The following is a 24386-nucleotide window of genomic DNA, read 5'->3' as shown; positions in this document are numbered from 1 at the left end:
TATCCGTATAAGCACTGTGGCGCTGCAGGCCATACCCCAGTGTATCCATATAAGCACTGTGATGCTGCAGGCTGTACCCCAGTGTATGCTTCCGAACCCCAATGTATCCTTATAAGCACAGTGATGCTGCAGGCCATACCACAGTGTATCCATATAAGCACTGTGATGCTGCAGGCCGTACCCCAGTGTATCCGTATAAGCACTGTGGCGCTGCAGGCCATACCCCAGTGTATCCATATAAGCACTGTGATGCTGCAGGCTGTACCCCAGTGCATCTATATAAGCACTGTGACGCTGCAGGCCATACCCCAGTGTATGCTTCCGAACCCCAATGTATCCTTATAAGCACAGTGATGCTGCAGGCCGTACCACAGTGTATCCGTATAAGCACTGTGACACTGCAGACCCTACCCCAGTGCACTGAGATGCTGCAAGCCATGACAGTGTATATGTATAATCACTGTGATGCTGCAGGCCGTACCCCACTGTATCTGTAAGCACTGTGATGCTGCAGACCGTACTCCAGTGTATCTAAATAAGCACTGTGACAGTGCAGACCATACCCCAGTGTATCCATGTAAGCACTGTGACGCTGTAGTCCGTACCCCAGTGTATGCTTCCGAACCCGTGTATCTATATAAGCACTGTGACGCTGCAGGACGTACCACAGTGTATCCATATAAGCACTGTGACGCTGCAGACCCTACCCTAGTTCACTGTGATGCTGCAAGCCATACGCCAGTGTATATGTATAAGCACTGTGACGCTGCAGGCCGTACCCCAGTGTTTGGTTCTGTACCCCAGTGTATATATATAAAAGCACTGTGACAGAGCAGGCCATACCCCAGTGTATGCTTCCAAACCCCAATGTATCCTTATAAGCAAAGTGATGCTGCAGGCCGTACCCCAGTGTATCCGTATAAGCACTGTGGCGCTGCAGGCCATACCCCAGTGTATCCATATAAGCACTGTGATGCTGCAGGCCGTACCCCAGTGTATCCGTATAAGCACTGTGGCGCTGCAGGCCATACCCCAGTGTATCCATATAAGCACTGTGATGCTGCAGGCTGTACCCCAGTGTATGCTTCCGAACCCCAATGTATCCTTATAAGCACAGTGATGCTGCAGGCCGTACCACAGTGTATCCATATAAGCACTGTGATGCTGCAGGCCGTACCCCAGTGTATCCATATAAGCACTGTGGCGCTGCAGGCCATACCCCAGTGTATCCATATAAGCACTGTGATGCTGCAGGCTGTACCCCAGTGCATCTATATAAGCACTGTGACGCTGCAGGCCATACCCCAGTGTATGCTTCCGAACCCCAATGTATCCTTATAAGCACAGTGATGCTGCAGGCCGTACCACAGTGTATCCGTATAAGCACTGTGACACTGCAGACCCTACCCCAGTGCACTGAGATTCTGCAAGCCATGACAGTGTATATGTATAATCACTGTGATGCTGCAGGCCGTACCCCACTGTATCTGTAAGCACTGTGATGCTGCAGACCGTACTCCAGTGTATCTAAATAAGCACTGTGACAGTGCAGACCATACCCCAGTGTATCCATGTAAGCACTGTGACGCTGTAGTCCGTACCCCAGTGTATGCTTCCGAACCCGTGTATCTATATAAGCACTGTGACGCTGCAGGACGTACCACAGTGTATCCATATAAGCACTGTGACGCTGCAGACCCTACCCTAGTTCACTGTGATGCTGCAAGCCATACGCCAGTGTATATGTATAAGCACTGTGACGCTGCAGGCCGTACCCCAGTGTTTGGTTCTGTACCCCAGTGTATATATATAAAAGCACTGTGACAGAGCAGGCCATACCCCAGTGTATCCAAATTAGCACTGTGACGCTGTAGGCCATACCCCAGTGAATACTTCCGAACCCCAGTGTATCTATATAAGCACTGTGACGCTGCAGCCCGTACCCCAGTGTATCTGTATAAGCACAGTGACGCTGCAGGCCGTACCCTAGTGTATCCGTATAAGCACTGTGATGCTGCATGCCATAACCCAGAGTATCTGTATAAGTACTGTGACACTGCAGGTCATACCCCAGTGTATGCTTCAGTACCCCAGTGTATCTATATAAGCACTGTGATGCTGCAGGCCATACCCCAGTGTATCCATATAAGCACTGTGACACTGCAGGCCATACCCCAGTGTATCCATATAAGCACTGTGACACTGCAAGCCGTACCCCAGTGTATCCGTATAAGCACTGTGACGCTGCAGGCCATACCCCAGTGTATCCGTATAAGTACTGTGACGCTGCAGGCCGTACCCCAATGTATCCGTATAAGCACTGTGACGCTGCAGGCCGTACCCCAATGTATCCGTATAAGCACTGTGACACTGCAGGCCGTACCCCAGTGCATCTATATAAGCACTGATACGGTATGGCTGCAGGTCATACCCCAGTGTATCAGAATAAGCACTGTGACGCTGCAGACCATACCCCAGTGCACTGAGATGCTGCAAGCCATACGACAGTGTATATGTATAAGCACTGTGACACTGCAGGCCGTACCCCACTGCACTGTGACCGTGCAGGCCATACCCCAGTGTATCTGTAAGCACTGTGATGCTGCAGGCTGTACACCAGTGTATCTAAATAAGCACTGTGACTTCCGGCGCTGACATGAGCGGCTGCTAGACGGAGGAGCTCTGTTACATACCCGGCAGCACAGCGATTTCACGGCTGACATTCAGCCTCCCAACAGCCGCCCTCCACTCTCACAACTCTTGAACCCCTCAGGCAACACAGCGAGTCCGTCCGTATGCCACCGGCGCCTGGGAAACAGCAGCGCCAGCGAGCAGACTGCCACACCCTAGATCCCAATATGGCGTTGCAAGCCATGGGACACATAGTACCGGCCCCAAATCTCCCCAATCCTCAAGAGGCTTGCCCCAAGACAACTGTAATAAGTCAGAGGACTCACTAGACTCCTCTCCCTCTCCAGCCAACACAGAGGAGACGCCTGTTACTTATGGATCATTGGTGCATGCTGTCAGGGAAGCCATGGGACCTCTGCTACAAGCTCAAACAGCAGACATCAAAGCCCAACTGTCCCAACTATCTCAAAGAGTTCTCACTACAGAACACAGGCTTGGAGAAATGTTCCATGATGTGGCCAATCTCAAAAAATCAGTGGGGGAACGGAGAAAGCAAGGCATCAAATCTGGTGCAAACTAGATGACCTAGAAAACAGGTCGCACCGCAATAACCTGCATATTGTGGGACTCCCTGAAGAAGTCAAGGGCCCGGGGCTTTATGACTTTATACGTACCACCCTCCCCGCCATGCTACACATACAAGACGTGTGCCAGGACTTGGTTATAGAAAGCTCACAGAATAGGGCAGCAGATATCTGAGAATGGCGCACGCCCCCATGTAATTCTCTTCAAATGTTTAAACTACCTCCACAAAGAGGCTATCTGGAACGCCTCAAGGAAGCGAAGAGATATCACCTGGGAATCAAGTAAATTACTAATATTCCAAGACTATTCAGCAGAACTCTCAAAAGCATGAAAGGATTTTTCTCCCATATGCTCCCGCCTGGTTAGAGAACACAAAAAATTTGCTTTACTCTACCCTGCGCGGCTTCGTTTATATGACGGCTCTTCCTTTGTCGACTTCACATCCGTTGCAGATGCAGAAGCTTTTCTCCGAGAACAAGATGAAGAAGCCAGGGAACTCAACCCAGATGCAGCCGAATAACTTCTGTGGAGACGATATGTTTTCACCGACTCTAGTAACTATATTTGAATTCTTCAATGTACGCTTAAAATGTTATGTCCCTGTCTTTGTCTTTGTTTTGTACTTCCCTTTTGTGTCCTCCTTCCTCCCGACTTTTATAGATGTGTTTAGGCTCCATGTTTTCCTAAAAATTCAGGCTGTATGGCGGAATTCAAGATAGGCTCATGGAATGTGGGGGGATTTAATTCCCCTCAAAAGAGGAAAAAGATCCTCCTTTATCTAAATAAGCTTAAAATAGATATTGCCTTTTTACAAGAGACACATTTAATACCTTCTGAGATTGCCAAATTGAATATTCTTAAATGGAAAGTCTTAGCATCTGCCCCATACACATCAAAAGCCAGAGGAGTAGTGATAATGATCAAACGTCACCTGCAGGTAGAGCTGGTATCTACGAAAGCAGACTCTGAGGAACGATATTTGATATGTGAAGTGTTATTGACGGGGAAGAAATTCACCTTTTGTAACATTTACGCACCAAATGTTTATTCAAAACCTTTTTTTCAACAATTGATTGCTCTTCTAAATCAATACCCTGCCGACTCCTTATGTATTTGTGGAGATATGAATTTAATCTCTTTAATGCACTTAGACAGACAAAAGACACCTAATCGGAGTCGGAAACCTCCTAAATTGGGAGTTCCAGCATTTGCAGCCAGCTTAAACCTTTTAGATGTCTGGAGAACGCTCCACCCGCTAGAGAAGTCATATTCATGCCTGTCTGCGGCATATGGCACGCTCTCCAGAATTGATTATATGCTCTTTTCCACGGCAATGTTTCCGCATATCACAGAAGCTGAGATGGAACCAATTGGCCTCTCTGACCACGCTCTTTTGAGACTGGGGCTTCATGTGAATTGTGACAAAGGCAATTATAAAATGTGGCGGTTTCCATCATACCTAGTACAATCCTTAAAATTCAGATCTGAGTTGGAAACAGCTTGGGAAGATTTTATGCATAATAACCTTGACCATTTAGAAACTGACCCGATATTATTTTGGCAAACGTCCAAAGCGGTGATTAAGGGCGAGATTATTTCTTACATGTCTGCACATAGAAGAAATCTAGCGGAAGATTACCTGGCTGCCCAACAATCCCTTACATTAGCATTTCAAACTTACTCCACATGCACTAGTAATGAAAACAGACTCAGTTATTTAAAAGCCAAGTCCTGTTTTGATGGTCTCTTCATCAAAATGGAAAGTCGATTTACTTTTAAGAAAGACCATAGGTTCCATAAATTTGGAAATAAATCTGGGAAGTTACTCACTAATTTGCTCCGTGGTAGCAATCCCCCCTCAGTAGTCCACCCCCTATGCCTACCCGATGGCTCCATTACTACCTCAGGAATTCAGGTTATGGAGGTAATGAGGTAATTTTACGAAGCACTATACTCAGAAGAGAAAGATCTTACCACCCAAGGTATATCAGAAAAGTTTTGGGAACTTTTACCTTTGCCACAGGTCTCCGCTTCATTTAATGATACTTTGGTCTCCCCAGTCTCTGAGGAAGAGGTAGGCAAGGCAATAAAAAATATGAAAAATTGTAAAGCACCAGGCCCTGATGGCCTAACCGCAGAATATTATCACATACTTTCTAAAAAGATCTGTCCCACTCTTACAAAGGTACTAAATCATATTATCCGACATAACATCATGCCAATCCACTTCAACTCAGCAACCCTCAAAGTCTTACCAAAACCAGGTCGTGATCTTAGTAACCCCATGTCTTATCGCCCCATATCACTTCTCAACCTAGACTACAAAATATTAACCAAAATAATGGTGGAAAGGCTGAAACATCTCCTACCTTCAATAATTCATGAGGACCAAACTGGTTTTATCACTGGTAGGCACTCGGTGGTTAATATTAGACGCATCTTATCAGCTATTATAGCTACTAATAAACATATTGACCCCAATGATGAAATCATATTGTCACTTGATGCTGAAAAAGCATTTGACCTGGTTCTGTGGCCACATCTATACTCTGCCTTGGAGAGGTTTGGCTTCCAAAAAGAATTTACAAATTTTCTTAAAACCCTTTACACCAATCCCTCTACACAAGTAGTCTGTGACGGATATATTTCTGCGCCATTTTTAATACAAAGAGGCACGCGCCAAGGATGCCCACTATCCCCCTTATTATTTGCCATAGCGCTTGAACCCCTGGCAATTGCATTAAGACAATCCCCGTTATATCAAGGCATTGAAGTTGGCAATATAGATTTACGTGTCACACTTTTCGCTGACGACATGCTGCTATTTTTGTCATCCCCTTCAGACTCTGTCCCGAAGGTCATGGCTATCATTGAAGAATTTGGGAAATTCTCGGGTTACAAAATTAACATTGAGAAATCTGAGATCTTGGTTGTCTCTGGTGACATAGCCTCAATCTCACAATCCCCCTCAATGAATACATTTAAGATTCTAGACTCCCATATAAAATATTTAGGTGTACAAATTCCTGCCCAGGTATCTAAATTATATTCTCTAAACTTCTCGCCTCTGCTTCAGTCGTTATGCAAGATGATAGACCGCTGGGTGTTATTACCCTTGTCAATGCTTGGGAGACTGGCAGTAATTAAAAATATTCTTTTTCCCAAACTATCATACATGATCCAAATGCTGCCCAACTCTTTAACTCGCGCGGACATTACCCGTATTTCCAGACTATTTGTGAAGTTCATTTGGTCTAACAAAAAACCTAGAATAGCTCAAGCCAAATTGAAACTCATGAGAGAAAACGGAGGAGTCAACTTCCCAGATCTCTTAAGCTTTACATATGCAGTATATTTTCATTGCATCCTAGACTGGCTTCTCTCACGTAACATTTATACTATATATAAATTAGACTGCAAACTAATGGCACCCTATTCCCCGGGGGCTCTCATACACACTCCGAAAGCACTAATACCTCCAGACCATTTACATAACTTAACGTTTCGTGACACATACCTGGCATGGTGGGCAATCAACAAATCCCTTAAGAGAAACCCTCAACATTCCGAATTTATCCCACTTTGGGGAAACCCTCAATTTCTCCCTGGTATGGAAAATCCTATTTTTAAAAGACTGCAATTCAAAGGTATCCGTTCTACAGCAGACGTATTTGACCCGGGTGGTAGTCTTCTGACTTTTTCAGAGCTCAGAGAGAAACATGAACTTCCCCATTCCTATTTTTATTCATATCTTCAACTAAGACATTACATACACTCATTGCCGCTTCCCATGATGTTAAATCATTCACAAGATCTTCTGATGTTGCTATTTTCCCGGGTCTCATAATTCTCCTATAGAACAAACAAAACAAGTCTCTCCCAGTGATAGCAATAAAAATTACCAACAAATTGGATACAGGCGCAAAGAAGAGCTAACTAATCCAAGCTGCTACTGAATAGGGCTAGTCAGGCCCTTGGCATATAAAAAGAAACAACAACATGTGTAGTAGCGCTTTTGATGATAATAAATACCTGGTATTAGAAACAATTCATATTATTTTAATACAGAAAGTTTTTTTTTAAAAAGCAATATAATACAATGAAAATTGCACTGTTTCAAAGAATTGAAAAATAAAAAATTAAGAGTTATTAATAATAATAAAAGAGTAACACCCTTAGTCTAATTGAACATGGACAGACATCTGTTCCTATTATGCTCCTGGATAGAGAAAAAATCTCAAAGGTATATTGTAGCACTGGTATCAATTCACTGGAACTGTCCCGTATACATTGTGTCAATTGACAATACTTAGAACTTGAATCAATGATGTGATGATTTTGTTTGGGATATAATTACCATTCCTGGCACCGATAGGGGGAATACTCCTATTGACATACACTATGGATATGCTGCACTTGGAGTCCTCCAAAATACACGGTGTAGGGCTAGTAGTGAGGTCCGGTAGATGCCATGGGAAAAAAGAGTTCCAAGAGAAACCCCAATTGGGGTAGATTCAGTGAGCTGGTCCAGAGTCTTACGTTCAGCAGTGACACTGCTGGTATGGTCACTTAGATAGATTAGGGTGATGTCCTGCTGTACAGCTACTACAGATGTTGTTGTTTTTATCTCCCAGTGATAGTCCTGTGGTCGCTCCGCTGATCCTCTGATCCAATGATCAGCTACCCAGGGGTATTTTAGTCTGACTCCAGGAACAGGAAGCTGCTGCTCAACTTCATTGTTCCAGTGCCTGTGATACTTACCAGTGTTGCTTTTTGCTATTTCCTTCAGTGTTGCTCAGTCTGCTCTCAGTTCTCTAAAGTTTCCATCATTAGCTTCCATGCTATTCTCAGACTGAGAGTTAGTTCTCTTCCAGTATCCTGTCTTTCATGTTTTCTATGTCTGTGTGTCTTGTTATGTGCTGTTAGTTCTGTGGATATTACCCTGTGTCACTGAGGTGTCAGATTACCTGCTATCACTATTAGCTCCCAGCTGCACCTTTTAGCATTCCCAGCCTGTCCACATCTGTTTTTCTGTGCAAATCTGCACCTGTAACTATTCCCAGTATATGCATGTGTCCAGTCTGCTCTGTTTGTCTGTGTAAGCCAGCACCTGCACATTTTGAAATCTCCAGTACCTGCCAGTGTCCACATCTCCCTGAGCTACTATGCTATCAGCACCTGGATTTCTCAGTGATTCTCAGTACATTTCTCAGTAATCTCATGCAAGCCTGTGATCAGTATTTCTAATTGTGTTCCAGTATTCTGTTCCGTTTAATATAGTTTCCGGTCTTCTGCCATTCCCAGGTACCTGTCCAGAGGGCCACGACCTGCCCACTTGGTGCAGCGGAAAGCCAAATCCCAATTGGAGGGGTCACTGGAGAAAACCAGTGACCTGCCCAGAGGAGCGGAGTCTAACTGTAGCCTGGGAAATCCATTTGTCCAATTCTGACCCAGAAAGGATATATCCTGTAAAGGAAGGCCCTCCACTGCCCTCTCCGCATCCACCTGCCAGGTACCTGCCATTCCCAGGTACCTGTCCAGAGGGCTGTGACCTGCCCACTTGGTGCAGTGGAAAACCAAATCCCAATTGGAGGGGTCACTGGAGAAAACCAGTGACCTGCCCAGAGGAGCGGAGTCTAACTGTAGCCTGGGAAATCCCTTTGTCCAATTCTGACCCAAAAAGGATATATCCTGTAAAGGAAGGCCCTTCACTGCCCTCTCCGCATCCACCTGCCAGGACCTTAGCCATAGGGCTCTGTGAGATGCTATTGCCGAAGCTGAATTTCTGGATCCTACAAGACTGATGTCCAAGGAGGCAGCTCCTAAGTACACAGCAGACTTATGAATGTGTTCCACCAGAATGATTAAGTCAGACCTAGGTACTCCTGATTCCAAGCCACTGACCAACTGTTCTGTCCATCTCTCCACAGCCTTGTTAACCCAAGCGCCAACCAAGGCCAGCCTGAGTAACACCCCTGTTGCTGAATAGATGGATTTCAAAGTGGTCTCTAACTTATGCTTAGAACTGGTCTTCTTGGAGTCATGAGACCGACATATGGGCTGGTGGAAGAGTTTCCCACTTTTTTGTAATAGACATGGGAAAAGGGTATATGGACAAAAACACTTTGGCACCTGAAATTTTATGTTAGGATGCTGCCCAGTTGCAGACAATTGATCATTTAATTCCTGTGAAAAAGGGATTAACCTCTGTTTTGAACCAAACATGGCCTCATCTGAAGAAACTGTGGATTCGGTGTCCAGGATCTTCGGTAGCTGGCGAACCGCCATGGTAAGGGCCTCCACCCCCTGGACGCCGAGACTTAGGTCTGTTGTTGAACATTGTCACTGTCCAAAATGGCCTCCAACTCACCTACCTCCTCCTCTTGTGAAAGAAACTCTGCTTCAGATTTGTCCGACTGGAGGACAGCTGGGAGAAGCCCTTTTTTTTGACGGTCTAATGGAAGCACTGACCATAGGGGGAGTCACTCACACTTTTAAATTTAAATTGCCAACTCCACTCATCCACCCGTCTGAACACCCAGTATCTTGATCTCCAATTACCCCTGGTGGATGAGAAAAAGTATAAAATAAAGTTTAAGAAAATATATTTGGTTCTGTTACTTGCACTGTTCTGTGTGCTGTACCACAGTGAGTTTGTTCACATACAACAAAGCCCTTTGAATCCCCGCAGTGAGCTGAGCTGTGAATTTAAATATGGACAACGATCGGTTTAGAAGAGAAAAGGACTAACAACCAAGGCCTTTTGATGCAGTTGCTGCCACCAGTCATACTAGTTCTTCAACGTCATATAAAGCGGATGCCCAAGGGCATAGAGGGTTTAAATCAGGGCATCTAAAATCAAAGAACCAATATGTTACAGTGGAAAATAAAAAAATATCAAAGTTGGCTACAGAAAAACATACAATTGCCAATATGCCATTCACCACACGAAGTGGCAAGGAAAGGCTAAGGCCTTTATGAGTGATGATTCTGCAACTGTCAGAGGCATGTTCTTCTGCCTCTTATTATGATGATATAAGCCCTTCTCACTCTAGTAGAGGTGACAATAAAATTAAAACCACTAAGGCACAGGAACCAACTGTGTGCTTAGAAAAATCACAAATCCCTGAGCAGAGTCTAAGGGTGTCCGTGGGTGCAATGTGTAAGCCTGACCTTTCCAATACTGTACTCGAAGAGGAGCCTCCTTCCACCCTTTGTGTGCCCTCTGCAAATGTGGGCATAAGCAGCACAAGTCAACATGCTAACATAGAAATTGAGGATGCTGCTGTGGAAGTGCACCAGGATGAGGAGGATATTTATGTAGCTGACGCTAATAAGGATGGTGATGATGAGGAAGTAGTTAATGAGGATGTTTGTGTAAATTAGGCATCAGTTGTTGCCAGTTGTTACCAATTATAAGAAAAAGGCCCTTCTCATGCCTTAGCATAAGACAAAAAAAATCCACCTCTTATGTGTGAAAATATTTCTACCCAAATCCGGGCAACAATTGTGAAGCCATCTGTAGCATTTGTAAAGCCAGAGTAAGTAGAGGTAGGGACCTTAACCATCTAGGAACCCCCTCCCTGTTACATCATCTGCAGCGTCAACTAGCTCCCTTCTCTCATTGTTGAAACCTTGGATGTGGCATTTCAATGATCTTCTCTTACAAGACGCTTATTGTAAATCCCAAATAGAGTAATCATTAAAATCATATATTGAATGTAATGATCATGCTGACACTTCCAGGGTTACGGTTTGGGAGGCACATAAGTGTGTACTTCATGGTACTTATATCCAATATGGTTCCTACCTGAACAAAACAAAAAACTCAACAGAGACGCCCTTATTGCTAAAGTAAAATCTTCAGAAGTTGCCCATAAAGCTTCTCTATCTCCCCTCTATTATACTGAACTTGAGGAAGCCCAGGCTGCTCTTCATAGACTTTCTGTTGATAATATTAAACTGTCATTTCACAAATGTCACAGTCATTATTACCAGTGGGGGATTAAGCCCGGTAGGCTGCTAGCAAAAGTATTGCGGGAGCAACGTGCAGTTACACTTATTCAGGCTATCAAGGATGAACAATGAGACCAAACAGATTGCAGACTCATTTAGAGCTTATTATACCAAACTCTATAACCTGTCTGGCCTAAGGAACAGAGAAAATATTCCCTCACACAGGAAAGCAGTTTCATGTTACCTTCAGTCCATTAGCTTTCCAACACTATCTCCGGAGGATGTGGACAGATCAGCCCTTTCTTTTAGAGGAAGTAGGCCGAGTGCTTTTGTCATCTCCTGCTGGCAAGAGCCCGAGCCCTGATGGCTTTTCCATAGCATACCACAAAGCGTTTTAAAACAAACTGGCCCCCCTACTAACTCGTGCCTTTAACTTTATTTCAGGCAAGAGACATTTCTCTAAACAATCATTAGAAGCACACGTCACTGTCATCCCCATGGAGGGTAAGGACACCACCCTATTTCCGAATAATAGGCAAATTTCGCTCAATATTGACCTAAAACTCTTTGCCAAACTTATGGCCAACCATTTGAAATTCCTTTTGCCTAATTTAATTAACGGAGACCAAGTTGGCTTTATCCTTGGCCACAAGGCCAAGGACAACACCACGGATGTTATAAACTTGATTCATTTTCCCTCTCTCTCACATTCACATTCAATAATTTTATCTACTGATGCAGAAAAGGCTTTCAACAGGGTTGACTGGGACTTTATGATGGGCCTTCTGAGAGATCTGGGGTTGGAATGAACATGCCTCCATAGAATACTTGCTTTATATGATGCACCTTCTGCCTGAATTATGGTAAACGGCTCTCTTTATGAAGCATTCGATATAACAAATGGCACGAGACAGGGTTGACAACTTTCTCCTCACCTATTTGTGCTTTGTATAGAAGAACTGGCAAGGGCCATTCATCTCAATATGAATATTTCTGGTATCCGCATAGGTAGCCAGGAACATAAACTTTGCTTTATTTGCAGATGATTTGTTGGCCCTGTTCACAAATCCAGTTGTGTCATTTCCCAACCTAATCTCAGAGATCCAGAAGTTTGGCAGCCTTTTGAACTTTAAAATAAATCATTTCAAATCCATTGCCATGAACCCAACTTACAAAGTTGATGGCCTGAAACACGCCTTTTCCTTTTCCTGGCACCCTACCCGACTTAAATATTTGGGAGTTCAGTTGACCAGAGATTTGTCTCAATTATTCTCAGCAAATTTTACCCCTCTACTACAGACCATATGCTCAGACTATAGTAAGTGGCGATCCAAATGCTTATCCTGGGTTGGTAGGATGAATGAGGTCAAAATGAACTCTCTACCCAATATTTTGTATCTAATGCAAACTCTTCCAATCCATATCCCTGTTATAGAAGAAGAGAAAAAGAAATGTCCTCTTTGTTGGCGCACTTTAGAAAAATGTATAAAATATAACTTATATTTTATATAGTTTTCTAAAGTGCACCAACAAAGAGGACATTTATTTTTCTCTTCTTCTATAATAGTGAATTCATATTGTCCTTGGCAGCACCCCCAGTTGCTCTATCAATAATACAATTGGAGAATTCCTAATTTGGGGTTTAATCGATATAGAACACATATATACCTACTAGTGCAGAAGCTTTCCCAAATTCCCTTCCCTTCTACAATCCATATCCCCCCTGCATGATTTCAGATGGTTCAACGGCTCATGCGTCACTTTGTCTGGGGTCGTTCACCACCCCGTTTTAAACATATTTTGTTCCGCAGCAAACATAATGGTGGTATGCAACTCCCTCACATAACTAGTTACTATCATGCATTATTGCTAAATCGAATCCTAGAATGGACCCGGGCGAAAGACTCCAAGCAGTGGATTGTGATAGGAGAAAATTGCTTTGCATGCATGACAGAAATAATTCCTTGGCTCTCTGATCTTCCTTGGGTAAATCACCCAACTATCACCCCTACCCTTCATTGTTGGAAGAAATTGAGATTGATCTCTCACATTTCTTCCCTCATTTACCCCCTCACAACCTTTTTATGTTATACTGCATTCACCTTTGAACTTCATGAGGCCCCTTTTAAATAATGGTCTGCTGCCGGAACTTTCCGTTTAGGTCAGTTGATTGGTCCACCTGGGGTTCGCTCATTCACAGAGATCCAATCTTCATGGAACTTGCCCCAGTCTGAGTTCTGGAAATACCTCCAAGTCTGACATTTTACCACTACCTCCTTCAAACTAACCGACCTCTCTAGGGATCTCACCCTGTTTGAATGCTTATGCACCTCACCCCAGGAGCCTTCTCCTACTATCTCCACACTATGGTGCTCATTCAGAGTCGGTCGTGAGCGCTGAGCGCTCTCGACCGACTCGATGTTGCCCTACAGCGCATGCGCAAGACGGAGCCGGCTCCGTCGTGCACATGAGCGAGACCCGGCTAACGACAGGTGCTCCATTGTTAGGGGTCTCGTTGCAGACGGGTCGAGCTGTAGATGTTGAGTGACAGCTCGCCCCATTTGCTGGGCGGGCCGGGGGCGAGCATGGCCAAACGGAGGCGTTCCAGTAGAAACGCTTGCCGTTTGGGGGCGGCCCCACTGACTCGATCAGAGCAGGAAGCTCCCTGGGGCTTAAGGTTGATGAGACCCTACCTTAGCGTCTTGCCATAAGCCCCGATGGTCACGATGGTCTTAACCATCGCAACCATAACCCTTGTCGGTCGTTAGAGCTGTGGGTGTTAACCCACAGCCTCACAACCAACATGGAGGCGGCCATTCAGGATGCAAGCGGCCGCCCTGATTCAGAGCGACCGCTTGCATCTAACAACCGCCTCTGAATGAGGCCCTATATACTCTAATTATTGAAAACCATTTTAATGTACCCTCTCCATTTGCACTAGCGTGGGAAAAAGAACTTCAAGGTAGGATCCACGATTTCGATTGGGAAAATATTTTACAAAATACTCACACTAGTTTGTTATGCACTGCTACCTTTGAGACTCTCTACAAAGTAATTTCCCGCTGGTATAGACATCCTTTTCTGCTACATAAAATATACCCAGGGGTTTCGAAGGATTGCTGCAGATGTATGGCTTCCTTCGGAAGTCTCCTTCATATTTGGTGGGGCTGCCCTTCCTTTTTTGGATGAATGTCATCAAGTGTTCTGAAGCAATTTTAGGGGGGGGAAGTTCCTATAGATCCTGGGTTTTGGCTACTAAACATCACCTCAGCCCCCTTGGCTACCTATAAAAAATCTTTATTAAAGCACCTCAACAAAATGGCCAAAGCGGTGATACCAGTTTAATGGAAATCAACTTCCACTCCCTCCATTAGGGATTGGTTTAGGAAGATTGATTTTTACATGGACATGGAAGACATCATCTTCGTTACAATAGGCAAACCTACCGACTATACCGCCACTTGGTATCCATGACTGGCATTTAAAGAATCTGCCATGTACACCACCGATGTGGGTCCAATCTCTACCCCTGTTCCACCTCCTCAACTTTCTTAATACCGTAATTAGAGAATACTATAGGATCTAAAGTTCCAATCTCTCCTCCCACCTAACTCCAATTTCTCCCCATCCCTCCCTCCATCAGAAACTACCTACTCCTCCCCTCCCCTTTCTGTACTCTTGTTATTTTAATTTCTTTATTTAAAATTACTTTTTTTTTTAGTAAATATACTATATGTTTTAGATATTATATATTGTTTTACAGTAAGAGGTATCATTTTCATAGGATATATTTTGATACATTTGTATCAGCAGGTAAGCTTTCAATCCCATATATTGTAGGCTTGACTCTGTCATGCACTACATATTACTGTATGTATTGACTTTTGATTATGTATAACCTTTATTTTTCAATAAAACAAAAACAATTGACTATTAAACAATCCTTTGCAAGGGGGAGCACGTATTACATTAGTTATCCAGTTGCACTACGGATCACTGACACCATAACATCTATGCTGGTATTAGATGTGCATCCAATACCCGCCAATAATGCATTGGGTTTTAGACAGTTAATTAAGGTCCTGTGTCCCACTACCAAATACCATCTAGATTCCACTTCACTAGAAAATAAATTCCCAACCTGAACAGAGACGTTAAAAAAACTTAATGTCCTCCAAAATACTGTTGTACCCACTGTCCACTTAACCACAGATATGTGGACAAGCAGAACAGGGCAAAATAAAGATAACGTGACTGATACAGCCCACTGGGTGGGTGTATTGCCTTTAGTAGCACCAACAGCAGCAGCATCTAAGAAACAGCAGCTCGTTCAGAGGCAGGCTACTCTGTGTATCACCGGTCTTACTATGAGACAACCTCTTAAAAAAACTCACGGAAGTCAAAAATGGCTTACCTCGCTTGGAATCTCCTCGGGATTTGTGATTTCTGATGACACCAATACTGTATAAGCATTACAGCTGGATGAATTCAAACACATCCCATGTTTTGCTCACACAATCAACTTGGTGGTGCAATTTTTTTTTCAAAATGACAGGGCCGTGCAGGAGATGCTCTCTGTGGCCCGGAAATTTCTCGACATTTTCGCCATTCAGCAGGTGCATGTAGAAGATAGCAGCACCTGCAAGAAATGTTGAATTTGACCTGCCAGCAGCTGAAGCAAGAGGTAGTAACAAGGTGGAACTCCACTCTTTATATGCTTCAGCAGATGTAGGAACAGCAAAAAGCCATCCAAAGCTACACAACAACCTATGACATAGGGAGAGGAGGGGGAATGTACCTTACTCAAGTGCAGTGGAGAATAATTTCCGTGTTGTTCAAGGTACTGAAACCCTTCGAAGAAGTCACCTGTGAAGTCAGTTCAGACACTGCCAGCTTGAGTCAGATAATTCCCCTAATTGGACTGTTGGAAATGCAGCTTGAGAAACTGGAGGAGCTGAAACGAAGCGATTCTGCTAAGTATCTCGGACTTGTATATCAAGTCCATTATTCCCTATGACAAGATCCAAGGGTTGTTAGGATCTTCCAATCGGATCAATACATTTTGACGACTGTGCTTGATCCTAGGTTTAAGTCATATGTTGTGTCTTTCTTCCCAATGGATACAGATCTGAAGAGATGCATAGAGCTGTTGGTAAGCAAATTGTCAGCTCAACCTACACGTGATACAGCGATGGCTCTTCCTTCAGTTTCTCTAGCAAGTGCAGCTGCCAGGAAAAAACTAAACTTTCATAAGACCCACTGGTGATGCAGATGAGTCAACACAACCAACTTTTGACATAGTCAGGTCTAAAAGAAGTGCCTACAATTAGATCTCTACCAAGACTCCATCTGATACAGTCACCAATCAAAAAATGGTTGAGGACTATTTTAATGATAGCATCCAAATAGGCAAGTCAGACAGTCCATTTGACTACTGGCAGGAAAAAAGGCAACTTGGAGGCCCTTGCACAAACTGGCTTTGCTCTACTTGAGCTGCCCACCCTCCAGTGTGTATTCAAACAGTTTTCAGCACAGACGGGAACCTTGTCAGCGATCGACATAGGAGGCTACTTCCTCAAAATGTGGAAAAGATTACGTTCATCAAAATGAACTACAAATTCCAAGAGGAAGACCTTTTCCACCAATTACATCCAAAAAACACAGAGGCATCTGAAATGGTAGATTCCAGCTGGGACAAATTAATATTGTGTAAAGATGATGTACACACTGATGGTGAGGTATCGGAATATGATGGTGACATGTTGCCTCTGTAGAGTTAGTTTTTGTACATAGAGATCATTGCCAGCAATGTCAGCTGCCCATTGGTAGTTTGTTTTGTGGGAGCCCAAACAAACCAATCACTTCAGTCACAATTGACAGTCCCTGTTGTTGAAGTGACTAATTTGTTAAACAGTGCATGTCCTGTTTAATATATACAACATACGGGTGGATGGAAAGTCCCAAGAACAATTCCATCTTGCACCTCTTTGCATTATGCGCTGTTTGGGGCATTGCTGTCTTTTAGCATAGACAGCAAACATTATTTAGTTTATTAAACTGCCATCTTGTCTGTCACTGCAGTACCAGTCATTTCCTAGATGTGCCAGGACTACTTCAGCCCTGTCATAGCTGCTGATATCTTCTACATGCAGTTGATGAATCCAAAAATTGTCCAGAAATTGTTATGGCCACAGACAGAATCCCCTGTATGCCCCAAGTTGATTGGCTGGGCAAACATGGTAGATTTTCAAATTTACCCAGTTTTTTTTTTATTGCTCCCTCCAACCGCAACTGGTTGCCCCAGGACCCTGGTGAATTGATAGGCTGTTATACATAACGGTTCAGCTCAATAAATGCCTGCCACCTTTGTATGTAGGTGATTATAAGAGGAATAACTGGATAATGTAGATTGTGGGTGTCATGCGAGAGACCAGAAATATGAGCAGAACAGAGTTTGCTCTTTGTAATGGTGGTGCGTGCATATGCTGCGGTTGCACTGACCGCTGGTGTCAGTGTTGGTGGTCTCCATGGTCCGAGTGTGGCGTGCTTTGAATGTGACATGGCTGATGCTGATGGTCGGGGTCCTGTGCGGCGATTGGCCAGTGCGGGATTGCATACCCCCAGGAGGTGCTGCTGGGTCTGTCTGCCTGGAGTCTCATGTGGAGTGATGGGTGCTAGTGCCGGTGCAGTGGAGCTGCTTGCAGGGGCTGCTGGGTCCGGAGCAGAGGCTGTGCGGGTCATCACGAGGGACAGCCCTGGATGGGTCCATTACAGCAAGGGTGGTGAGTGGCAGCTGGACTGGCAAACAGTGTGGTGAGACTATGAATGGCACTCCTGGTTCTACTATGGGCCATGGGCACAGTGATGGAAGATGGAATTATGGGGGTGGACAGCGTTCCGGAGGGGGGCATTACTGGAGACATGGTCACTCCTGGAGATGCAGGCAAGGTTGGAAGAGGCATCGGAGGGAGGAAACAAAAAAAGGGGTAAACGAGCTGGTATTAGAACCAGGCTCAATCTATGTTCTATCAGACCCCCCTTGCCTAGTTTATTTGTAGCAAATGTCCAGTCCCTGTGTAGCAAACTAGATGAATTACAAGTGTTTCTTTCATATAAGAAGCATCTGAAGTTCTGATCCGTACTAATCTTACCGCGACTTGGCTGAATGACTTAGTACTTGCAGTTTCCTTTGAAAACAGGATTTTATTTAGGGCAGATAGAACTTCTGCATCAGGAAAAAGCAGGGGAGGGGTGGCCGTTTGTATGTCCAGTGTACTTGGTGTACTGATGCTGTCTGTATTGGTAATCACTGCTCAGTTGATATTGAATATTTGACAGTCAAATGTAGACCCTTCTATTTGACCAGAGATGTTTCGGTGGCAATTATTATTGCTGCTTTCCTCCGCAGGCTAATGTTACAAATGCCCTGGAGATTATTAATGAGGAACTTGTTAAGCTACAATCTGCAATATGTCTAGGCAGTTTTTATTGTAGCAGGTGATTTAAACCAGGCTGACCTGAAGAAAATATTACCTACGTTCTATAAAAATGTATGAGCTCCAACCAGGGGCGTGCACACTTTAGATCAGCTATAAACAAACTTCAAACTAGATTATGAAACTGTTGTTTGCCCCCATATAGGCAGATCTGATCATATGTCTCTGTTCCTAAAATCTGTTTATAGACCGCTGGTTAGGAGATTGTGACCGGTCAGACGTTTGGTGACCACTTGGCCAGAGGATGCACTGGCCAAGGTTATGTTGGGAATTCACAAATTACCGGTTATGTTGGAATTCACAAATTGTGATCTGTTTATTGATGAGAGTAGAAAAAGTGGTGTTTTAGATATTTTTTTTTAACATCACTGGTCTTATGCTACATTAATTGTTGTACGGATAGTGTCACATTAACTAAAAGTATTAAACAGTTTTCAAATGTAAAGCCTTGGTTTGATCCTTACTTAAAACCCGTGATAAGGCCTTTAAATCTGGCGACCTAGTGAAGCTGAAATATGCTAGGGGTGAGTTGCGGAGAGGTATTAGGAGAGTGAAAACTAGTTACTCTGCTAATATTGAAGCTAGAAGCCGTGAAAGTAAGAATCCGAGACGCTTGTGGCAGCTGATCCAGGATATTACTGGTTGCAAAATAAAAAAGGGTGGGGCTAGCAATGTAAACAATTGATTAGTTGAAGACCTGAATCTGTTCTATTTGATAGGGAAAATAGCCTACCCATTGAGCCCCGAATTCCTCGGGAGGAGTCTCCTCTTATGTCTGAGGAGAGAGTTGTGGTCGATTGTATACGATGGGTCGATTTGAGTAAATCTGCTGGCCCGGAAGGGATTAGTGGTTAAGTCCTTAGAGGATCTGCAGATCAATTAAGTTGGATATTAACAGTTTTATTTAATTTCTCTCTTGTAAATTGTGTAGTACCAAAGTGTTTTAAGACTGCACATATTGTTCCAGTCCCCAAAAAGGGTGTGGCAAAGTGCCTTAATGATTATCGCCCAATTGCATTAACTTCGCTAGTGATGAACTGCTTCGAAAGACTGGTGTTAAGATATATCCAATCCTCTTTCCCGTTTGCATATAGAAAAAATCGTTGCGTTGATGATGCGGTAATTACAGTGCTGCATTCCTCCTTATTTCACTTGGAAGCGAGGGATTCTTTTGTTAGGATTCTTTTTGTTGATTTTAGTTCTGCTTTTAATACGGTCTTTCCCATGTCATTAATATCTAAGTTGTTTGACTTGGGTTTAAGCGGGTTCATTTGTAACTGGATTTAAAAATTTTTAATGGATAGACCTCAAGTGGTTAAAATGGGAGGTGCAGTGTCTGGGGAGGTGTTGATTAAGACAGGCGTTCCCCATGGCTGTGTTCTTAGCCCCCTATTATATTCACTATTCACACATGACTACGTCTCGTCTTCTGATTCTGTGAAAATCATTAAATTTGCTGACGACATTGCAATCGTTGGGCTAATCAGTGTAAATGACTAGTCCCACTACAGAAAAGAAATCGAAAAATTGGTTCCTCGGAGTGGTGTTAATCACTTGCTTTTAAATGGTGACAAAAGAACTGGTAATTGATTTTCGCAGGAGATGCTTAGAACAGAAATTGCCAGTATCTATTAGCAACCAGGATGTGGAGATGGTAATATCCTTTAGATTTCTGGACATTCAGGTTTCATCGACTCTGCCATGGTCCTTAAATGCACTGTCCTTAATTAAAAAAGCCCAGCAGCGCTAGTTTTTTTTAAGACGTTTGAGGGCTTCGGGTGTTAGTAAACTAACCATGTTCAATTTTTACAGATGCTCTATTGAGAGCATTCTGTTGTCTGGTATCATTGTCTGGTATGGCAACTGCACTGCGAGTGGAAGGAGTTCACTGGACCGGGTTGTTAGGACCGCTGGTAATATCATTGGCATGCAGTTGACAACTATTCATGAACTTTATGGGCTGAAGGTTCTAAAGAGAGCCAGAAGTGTTATATCTGACCCTAGCCATCCCTTCAATGAATTTTTTGGTAAACTTCCGTCCCTAAATAGGTTCAGAGTAATGCAAGCACTTACGGGACATTAGAGGGATAGTTTTCTTCCATCTGCTATGCTATGAATGAATATTTTAGTTAATTTATTATTATTTGTGTATTTATTGTTCGTATATTCTCTACCATGGATTGCTGCTTCACTGTTTTCTTTTCTGGTATGTCCTGCGCATTGTAATTTTGTCTGACAAACTTGTTTGCTGATGATAAATTTGTATTCGTATTCTTCCTGCCAGGATATGTGCAAATTAGTTGTGTATATTGGTCACATACATACATATTTATATGGTACATACGCACGCCATCCGTTGTTGACAAACAACTTGCAGCAGGCCCAGCAAACAGCACAGATGCTGGGAGTTGTAGTTCAGCCGGAGAGCTACAGGCTGCTTAAATGTCTGTTTACAGTGTGTACAATTTAGCAGCACCTCCACAAGCAAGGCAACCGCATTTCTATTAGATGTATAAAAAACCTCCAGATCAAAGATGTCTTTCAGGAACTTGATCCTACATTGATCCTCCCTCATACATTTTCTTCAGAATCAAAACATTAAAATAAATTTAGAAACTAATCAACCCTTCTGTCCTTTCCATCTCAACTACTCCATAAACATAATCCAACTCCCTTGGGCCTCTGACCTAGTGTTTGATTAATGAAAACATTCTTGGTATTAAATTCCTATGGGGTCATATAGTTTATTAAACTGCTATCCTGTCTAACACTGTTTCCTAGATGTGCCATGGTGGAAGCTGAATTGCCAAGTTTGTGATGCCCACTGCAGTCGCTTACCTTAGTCAGACAGCAAACTTGATGCAACCTTTTGGCCTGAACTGGATGAAATCAATATTGTAAGCTGTGAGGTGGTCAAAATTGATTAGAAATTACTGGAAATAAATGTTAATGAGGTTAATAATACTGTAGCAAAAAATATGTGATTTCAGCTGTTTTTATGATTTTTTAGAAAAAAATAGATTCAAACCCAAAACCAAAACACGCAAGGGCGTTTTTGGCAAAACCAAATCCAGATCAAAAACATGAAGGAGGTACACTTCTAAAACCAAAACACGGGAGTAGGCACAAATCCCTAATATATACTTACTGGGAATCCCCCCAGAGCTTCTGAAATACTAATAGGATAGTCCCTCTTCTTCAGACTTGTGTCCAGATGATGGCGCCACTGACCAAAGAACAATTTCTGTGTTTGACAGTGTTTACATTTTTAGAACACAAACCTATGACATCACAGTGATCATTTATGGCCCTCATGTTTCTCTGGGCAACTGCATCCTTGTTGTATATCCTAGGCTATTGCTGGTGGGCAGGAGGTCAGGAACATTTCTACCAGACCAAATGGAAGGGAAAAGAGTTTATGTTTCATTAACCCCCTTGGGCACTGTTCATGTCCTCTAATACTCATACTATTTGGGGAATAAAATTCCCCAAATTAATCTACACACTGAAAAGTAACATTCCTTCCCATCTGCTCAATGATTGGATGTTATCTTGCAAAATGGGTAAACAAAATACATAAAAAAACAAGTATACAAGTTAAACGAAAGCACAAACAATGACAGCAGAACCCTTTATATAACAGATAAAAATGTGAAACGTCAAATGAAAAGCCACTGTCTGGTGAAATACTATAATTAATAAATCTATTCTTTAGATAAAATACTTTTCCCCTGCAACCATGCAAAAGTTTCATCTGTCTAAATGTGTGAATTTACTGTTCAACAAGAACTGATTACTTTAATTTGCCTCAATTAAAACATGGAAATGGATTCTTACATGTGTGCTCTTTGATGTCTAACAAGATCTGATTTCTGTGTAAAATATTTCCCACACTCAGAACATGGAAATGGTTTCTCTCCTGTGTGAAGTCTCTTATGTATAACAAGATATGATATCTGTGAAAAATGTTTTCCACACTCAGAACATGAAAATATCTTCTCACCTGTGTGAAGTCTCTCATGTGCAGCAAGATCTGTTTTCTGTCTAAAACATTTCCCACACTCAGAACATGGAAACGGTTTTTCACCTGTGTGGATTCTCTCATGCATAACAAGGTATGATTTCCGTGTAAAACATTTCCCACACTCAGAACATGAATATGGTTTCTCACCTCTGTGACTTCTCTCATGTATAATGAGACATGATTTTTGTGTAAAACACTTCCCACACTGAGAGCATGGAAATGGCTTCTCACCTGTGTGACTTCTCTGATGTGTAACAAGAGTTGATTTCTGTGTGAAACATTTCCCACACTCGGAACATGAATATGGGTTCTCACCTCTGTGACTTCTCTCATGTAAAACAAGCTCCCTTTTCAGTGTGAAACATTTCCCGCAATCAGAACATGGAAATGGCTTCTCACCTGTGTGACTTCTCTGATGTGTAACAAGATCTGATTTCTGTGTAAAACATTTCCCACACTCAGAGCATGGAAATGGCTTCTCCCCTGTGTGACTTCTCTCATGCCTAACAAGATCTGATTTCTGTGTAAAACATTTTCCACACAAAGTACAAGGAAACGGTCTCTCACCTGTGTGAAGTCTCCGATGTATAATAAGTTGTGATCTCTGTGTAAAATATTTATCACATTCAGAACATGAAAATGGTTTCTCACCTGTGTGACTTCTCTCATGTATAACAAGATATGATTTCTGTGCAAAAACTTTTCCACACTCAAAACATGAAAATATCTTCTCACCTGTGTGAAGCCTCTCATGCATAGCAAGATCTGATTTCTGTATAAAACATTTCCCACACTCAGTACATGAATATGGTTTCTCACCTGTGTGACTTCTCTCATGTATAACAAGATATGATTTCTGTGCAAAAACTTTTCCACACTCAAAACATGAAAATATCTTCTCACCTGTGTGAAGCCTCTCATGCATAGCAAGATCTGATTTCTGTATAAAACATTTCCCACACTCAGTACATGAATATGGTTTCTCACCTGTGTGACTTCTCTCATGTTTTACAAGATCTGATTTCTGTGTAAAACATTTCCCACACTCAGAGCATGGAAATGGTTTTTCACCTGTGTGACTTCTCAGATGTGTAACAAGAGTTGATTTCTGTGAAAAACATTTTCCACACTCAGAACATGAATATGGGTTCTCACCTGTGTGACTTCTCTCATGTATAACAAGATCTGATTGCCGTGTAAAATATTTCCCACATGCAGAACATGAAAAGGTCTTAAATGGTAGATTGGTAATAAGTGCTGTTTCCTGTGTAAAGCATTTGGCATCTACTCTACCAGAACATTCCTCATAAGTGGGATCAGATGATGGATCTGTACTCTGAAAAACTGGAGGCATATTTGAGGTAATAGGGATTTCTACTGGACAATCTCTTGTGATGTTATATTCTATTTCAAGGTCAGGAGATATAGGGAGATATTCCTGACACATATTCTGTTACATCCATCTGCCGGGAAAACAATAAACAGAAATATTAATATTTGCCCACAAGTTTAATCGCTTTTGTGAGGCACTTATGTCCATCCAAAGCAAAACATGTACAAGTATAGCATTTAAAACTATTTTTCCTTTTAGTGTTAGATTTATTTTTCAATAAGTGCTTATAAGTTGTGAAATATATAACAAATATATCTAACAAATAGTAATTATGAGTGATATAAAAGAAAGAAAAATCATT

General features: G+C 42.7%; 1 protein-coding gene across 1 annotated transcript in view; it reads right to left on the bottom strand.

Annotated features, from left to right (window-relative positions):
* Positions 1-24139, bottom strand: part of LOC148442531 (uncharacterized) — a 122079-nt gene extending 97940 nt beyond the window's left edge. The window contains exon 1 of the mRNA XM_088463853.1: positions 22522-24139. Within this exon, the coding sequence (XP_088319979.1) occupies positions 22522-24139 (1618 nt within the window). The remainder of the gene's footprint in view (positions 1-22521) is intronic.
* Between the last annotated feature and the right edge of the window lie 247 nt (positions 24140-24386).

This window comes from Taudactylus pleione, unplaced genomic scaffold, assembly GCF_031769625.1.
Source record: "Taudactylus pleione unplaced genomic scaffold, aTauple2 ptg001472l, whole genome shotgun sequence".
NCBI classification, from domain to species: Eukaryota; Metazoa; Chordata; class Amphibia; order Anura; family Myobatrachidae; genus Taudactylus; species Taudactylus pleione.
The sequence above is the reverse complement of the archived record's forward strand: the minus strand, read 5'-3'. Positions and strand labels throughout refer to the sequence as shown.